The sequence below is a fragment of the Pecten maximus genome, chromosome 18, assembly GCF_902652985.1.
Source record: "Pecten maximus chromosome 18, xPecMax1.1, whole genome shotgun sequence".
Lineage (NCBI taxonomy): Eukaryota > Metazoa > Mollusca > Bivalvia > Pectinida > Pectinidae > Pecten > Pecten maximus.
The window spans coordinates 29,796,021-29,802,445 of NC_047032.1; the positions used below are offsets into that span (position 1 = coordinate 29,796,021).

General features: G+C 36.4%; 1 protein-coding gene across 2 annotated transcripts in view; it reads left to right on the forward strand.

Moving 5' to 3' along the window:
• The window catches only part of LOC117316220 (hydroxyacid-oxoacid transhydrogenase, mitochondrial-like), a 32,351-nt gene extending 26,815 nt beyond the window's left edge, over positions 1-5,536 (forward strand). For both annotated transcript variants that reach the window (XM_033870759.1, XM_033870760.1), the window contains exons 13-14: positions 36-193; positions 1,816-5,536. In XM_033870759.1, the coding sequence (XP_033726650.1) occupies positions 36-193; positions 1,816-1,899 (242 nt within the window). In that variant the 3' untranslated portion in view covers positions 1,900-5,536. The remainder of the gene's footprint in view (positions 1-35; positions 194-1,815) is intronic.
• The last annotated feature ends 889 nt before the right edge of the window (positions 5,537-6,425 follow it).

Here is a 6,425-nt window from a genome sequence, read left to right on the forward strand (position 1 = left end):
TGTAACCTTTGTAAATTGAAGGAAAATGTTTATAGGTGTTGATATTACGAATAAGAAGAAGGCAGATGCTGGCAAGGTCATTGGCGACAGACTTCGCGAAATCATGCAAGAAATCGAAGTCCCTGATGGTCTTATAGCTCTTGGATACAGCAAAGAGGACATCCCAGCACTTGTCAAGGGGACTTTACCCCAGGTAAACACTAATCCTCTAACTAGACTGACAGTATTACAGAACATATCGTAATTATCGACATCCCAGCACTTGTCAAGGGGACTTTACCCCAGGTAAACACTAATCCTCTAACTAGACTGACGTACAGTATTACAGAACATATCGTAATTATCGACATCCCAGCACTTGTCAAGGGGACTTTACCCCAGGTAAACACTAATCCTCTAACTAGACTGACAGTATTACAGAACATATCGTAATTATCCTCAAATTACATCCCCCCACCCTCCCCTAGTATGAAAGTTTAGTACAGTCAAAGTTTGTTACCTCAAACTCGGATTGTTCAAAGGCCCTGCTTAGCTAAAAGTAAAAATTGAGTTTTAACAGTAACAATTTTACATAAAATAAACTAAAAATTAAAATAAAGTTTGAGAAGGGCTTATTGATGACAGCTGACTATTTTTAGCTCACCTGGTCTGATGGACCAAGGTGAGCTTATGTCATACAGTGGTGTCGGCCTCCGACGTCCGTCCGTGTATCTGTCAAAAATTGACTTCTTCTTCATAACCGCTGATCAGAATTAAACAAAATTGGACTGGTAGCATCTTTAGGGGGTTGACATTCAAAATTGTACATTTGGTCCAGCTGACCCCCAGGGGCCAGAGGGGTGGAGCCAAAAGGGGTCAATTTGGCTAAATTGATTTAAATAACTTCTTCTCTAAAACTAAGCAATTGGATTACATTTAACTGGTAGCACCCCTAAGGGGTAGGGATTCAAAATTGAACAAATTGAGGGGCTGACCCCCTGGGGGCCTGGCGGGCGGAGGCAAAAGGGGTCAATTTTGCTAAATTGATATAAGCGGCTTCTTCTCTGAAACCAAGGAATGGATATCGCTCATATTTGTCTGGAAGCATTGTTATGGGTTTGGGATTCCAAACTGTACAAATGGTTTCTTTGTGGTATCTCTGAAATGTTGATATCCTGACCCCATAACCATGGACAGTATTGCTGGTCATAAAGAGATAATCACAATCCTGATGTAAAAATAAGCCCAGGGGTCTTTCCCCACCCCAAGGGACTTAGTTTCTTTAAACACAATTATGTTGTTATAACAATCCCTGGGGTCTTTTCACATCCCTACAGAGCCTGGACTTCATTTCTGGGTTTTATCTTTGAAACAGTTGAGATCCTTTCCCCATTACCATATAAAGCATTATTTGACATCAACAAATAAAGCTATTAACAAATCGAACATGAGCATATTTTGACATTTGGTCAAATCCAACCAGGTGAGCGATACAGGCCCTCTGGGTCTCTTGTTTAATGTAAAACTGATGATACTTCACATATGATGAAGGGGTCTTATTTTTATAAGTGCATTTAAATTCAAATTAAAAAATGCAAAGATGAATTGGTGAATGCACAATATCTGCTAGATGAACAACATATCAAAACTGCACAATTGTTCTTGCATGAAAATCCCTAAAATGAGAAAACTGCTAAAATATTTATGCTTACAATATTCCCAATAATATGCCTGAATGAAGGTCCATTAACTTTGTTGAAAAAATAACCTTGACCCACTTTTCAAGTTCAGAGATATTAAGTGTGAAAACTATCAATTGCTCTTTTTGTGTTTTAGCATCGAGTGATTAAGCTGGCTCCTCGGCAGCAGACGGAGGAAGATCTTACACACATATTTGAGAATTGCATGAGAGTTTACTAAATATTTGTGTGTTTGGTATGACAAATATGCCACAGAAACCTGACTGAACTGAACATCACTTCGAATATTATCTGTGTTCATTTTATCCAGGTTTTGCGAATCGTGCAAATGTGATTTAGATGTTTAAAAGTGGGAATAACTGCAAATAGAAAAAAAAAATTAAAAAAAAATCAATAAATAAAATTAAAAAAATATCCTGAAAATACACATTGGTAAAGTCTAGTTATGGACAGAGGCCTAATCTGAGTCTCCAACTGGAGATTTTTAAAAATGAAATATATACAGTACATTAGTCATAAAATACTTAAACATCAAAATGATTGAATTTAAGTAAAATCATAGCAAATCTCCAGTTTGTGAAGGTATTTCAAACATGAGATGTTTAGGTTTCCAGCTTTGACCCTTAACCCTTTTGCCCTTACTGATCATATTTGGCTTCAAATAATGAATGAATGGCAGAGCCCACTAAAGTTTCTTTAATAGTGTTAAAAAGGTTAAACGGTATAAAAATGGAGTTTTAATATGAAGAGTTATATAGATCTGTGTATTTGTTTAAGGTGAATTTAACACAGGGAAATAACAATAATATCAATATGTATTAAAGAAGCACACATTGGTACAAACAGATCAACTTTTATAGTTTCTGATTAAACAGTTTTCTAATTCAGTTCCATTTGACAATACATATAGAAGTTTAATTCAACTTATAAAGCATATAGGGCCATGGCACAATTTTCCAGGTCACAATCCATTTACATGTATACTGATACATTATATGGTGGGTTGGGTTCTTGTGCTTCGTCTCTGTGTAATAAAGTGTTTTTTAAAAAAGTTAGAGTGTGGTATTTAAAAAGCCTTTTCCAAATTGTTATATATTTTTTAAAATATCTGTTGATTAACACAAAAGATATATTTTTGTACCAGACATTTAGCCAATACTTTTATACTTTTACTACTTTTTAATCTGTAATGCTGTCATTTGTCTTACTGGAACACAGGGCAATTGCTTAAGACACGAAGCTATGTAAGAGGGATAACTCTGGTCAGGTTTTAAACAAAAGATAAGGCTGTAGTATACTATTATACAATGTAGTATACTATTATACAATGTAGGATACTATTATACAATGTAGTATACTATTATACAATGTAGTATACTATTATACAATGTAGTATACTATTATACAATGTAGTATACTATTATACAATGTAGTTAGTATCAGATTTCTTTAGTTTTATATTTAGGAAAGACTAGTGGTGTAATATTGATTATTTCGTTTTAAAACACTTATATTTAAGAAGAGATGTAAGCCAGTGGAGTTTGCACACTAAAATTAATTAAACATCCATTTGAGTTTCTTTAGTGATCATTTAGAGTGAAAAATAAATATTTTGGACGTTTTTAAAATTATCAAATTTAAAACTCTATTAATGTGTGAATGTGTATGAACTTCATCAAATGATGCTCTGGATTGGTGAGCACAACCAAAGGATGAGCTGGAGTCGGCGAGCACAACCAAAGGATGAGCTGGAGTCCAAGAGCGCAGCTTCATCGAACTCGACCTATTATTTGGGATAGGAAAGTAATGAAGTAATTGATGCCAAAATGTGCAGTGATGTGCTAATGAGGAGCTTCTAGAGATGTTCATCGTTTGATTAAAGGACATAATTTGAATATGGTAATCACTTTAATTTGGTTGACAAAGAGTTGTTATGGCATTTGAACTACTATTCTTCTGTTTTACTATTCTAGATAATGATTATATTAAGTTTTATTCTTCAATAAGGCATATGTAGATCTAATGTATTCTCTATCAACATTGTGATTGGCATGTAGCTAGGTCAGAACATGATACATAATTTGTAGGGTAACCCTGAAGGGTTTCCGAATGACTTAGGGTTACCTGCTGTAGCTCAGTCCGAACATGATACATCATTTGTACCATAACCCTGAAGGGTTTCCGAATGACTTGGGTTACCTGCTGTAGCTCAGTCCGAACATGATACATCATTTGTACCATAACCCTGAAGGGTTTCCGAATGACTTAGGGTTACCTGCTGTAGCTCAGTCAGAACATGATACATCATTTATAGCATAACCCTGAAAGGTTTCCGAATGACTTGGGGTTACCTGCTGTAGCTCAGTCAGAACATGATACATCATTTGTAGCATAACCCTGAAGGGTTTCCGAATGACTTAGGGTTACCTTCTGTAGCTCAGATCATGATACATCATTTGTGGTGTAACCCTGAAGGGTTTCCGAATGACATAACTAGGGCTTTTCTTCTCTCCGCTAGGTTCCTTAAAAAAACATCTTCATGAGCGCAGCTTAGTGGAGAGAAACGTTACAAAAGCAGGTAATCGACCTTAGACAGAACTAAGTTTGAGCAAGAAAGTATTTGGAATGGTTCATCCTTCCGTCATTCATTATGAATATAACAAGGAGAATAGCAAAATAAATATTATTTTTTCTTTGGCGACTGCAATGTAACCATAATGATTTAATCGTTTTGATGATGATGTGCCCTGTAATTCCTGTCAAAAGATGCTCCCCAAGATGCTTCTGAGAATCATGGAATGAGTTAGCCTAAGTTTCCTCTGACCCTGATACCATGTTATGGTGTCCCCCGGTGTTTATTATCCCGGGGCTGTAATTTTTACCAAATTTTAATCTAGCCCCCACAAAACATCTGAAAATGTGCTTTGCACACAAGGGGAGGTCCAAATACATGTAGACTGTAACTAATTCTCAAGTCCCTGTTGTGTAGATCACCATAAAACCTGGAATTATTGTACATTGTATTTACAATAACAAAATGTCTTGCTCTGCAGCTGCACCTCTTTGTATTGCGAGTACATTACAATGAATAATGATACTTATTGTCAAATAGCGTCATCATGTTCTCATGCATATATATAGGGTCTTGAATGAGTTTTTATTTTATATGAGAGTTTATGATACAAGTCTGAGAATTTTTGTCTAAAATTTTTTGCAAGCCTTTACAAATCTGATGACGCGTTTAAGATATTTTTTATCACATTACTGAAAAATACATTTTGACAGGTTCTGAAGTCAAAATGTGAAGAAGGTCAGAATCGAACGAAGGCAGCCATTTTGTTGCACCACTTTCAATTCATGACATCATGTCATTGTCCATATTCTGACGTCACAATCAATTTCTGACTGGTGCACAGCCAATGATAAACGGTCCAGGGTATATTGCATTAGACGTGTTTACAAAAATATAATGGAGGTGAATTCACTGGTAAAGGCTCATTATGTGATAAAAATGTTGTAATTTTTTAAATCAGTGAAATTGTTGAATATGTATTTGTAAGTGTATAAATAATGAGGGTCACATGTTTTTATAATAAATAGTTTCAGTTGTACTTTAGCATTGTCAATGATTTTAGCATTAACTAGTAATGCTTTTCTAATGAATAGTTTCAATTATACTATAACATTGTCAATAATTTTAGCATTAATTAGAAGATGCAATCCTAGTCACTCAATCCTGTGTTGTGACAATATTTACATTGGTCTGCATCAACAGGATATTGTCTTTATTTTTGTAAACAAAATCAATTCTTGAAATGATATTATAATGATTTACATAATTAAAAATTTTTACACGGCTTCATTCTTTCCTTTCTCTTAGAATATGTCGACCTTTAGTCGGAGTGTTCACGCCATCAAAGAGTACATGTACATTAACTCTTTAAAGCCGCTCTACGCACCGCTGACGGCTTTGATTAACCCTTTAAAGCCGCTCTCAGCACTGCTGACGGCTTTGATTAACCCTTTAAAGCCGCTCTCAGCACTGCTGACGGCTTTGATTAACCCTTTAAAGCCGCTCTCAGCACTGCTGACGGCTTTGATTAACCCTTTAAAGCCGCTCTACGCACCGCTGACGGCTTTGATTAACCCTTTAAAGCCGCTCTCAGCACTGCTGACGGCTTTTATTAACTCTTTAAAGCCGCTCTCAGCACTGCTGACGGCTTTTATTAACTCTTTAAAGCCACTCTCAGCACTGCTGACGGCTTTTATTAGCTCACCTGCCCGACCGGCCGTCCGGCGTCAACTTTTTCATTTAAACAACTTCTTCTCAATAACCAAGAGGCCCAGGAACTTCATATTGGGCCTGTAGCATACTGGGGTGAAGGGCTACCAAGTTTGTTCAAATAAATGACCTTGACCATCATTCAAGGTCACGTGTGTCAAATAGGCTATAATCTTCAAACGACTTCTTCTCAATAACCAAGAGACCCAGGGACTTGATATTGGGCCTGTAGCATGCGGGGGTGAAGGGCTACAAAGTTTGTTCAAATAAATGACCTTGACCATCATTCAAGGTCACATGGGTCAAATAGGCTATAATCTTCAAACAACTTCTTCTCAATAACCAAGAGACCCAGGGACTTGTTATTGGGTCTGTAGCATGCTGGGGTGAAGGGCTCCAAAGTTTGTTCAAATAAATGACCTTGACCTCATTCAAGGTCACATGGGTCAAATAGGCTATAATCT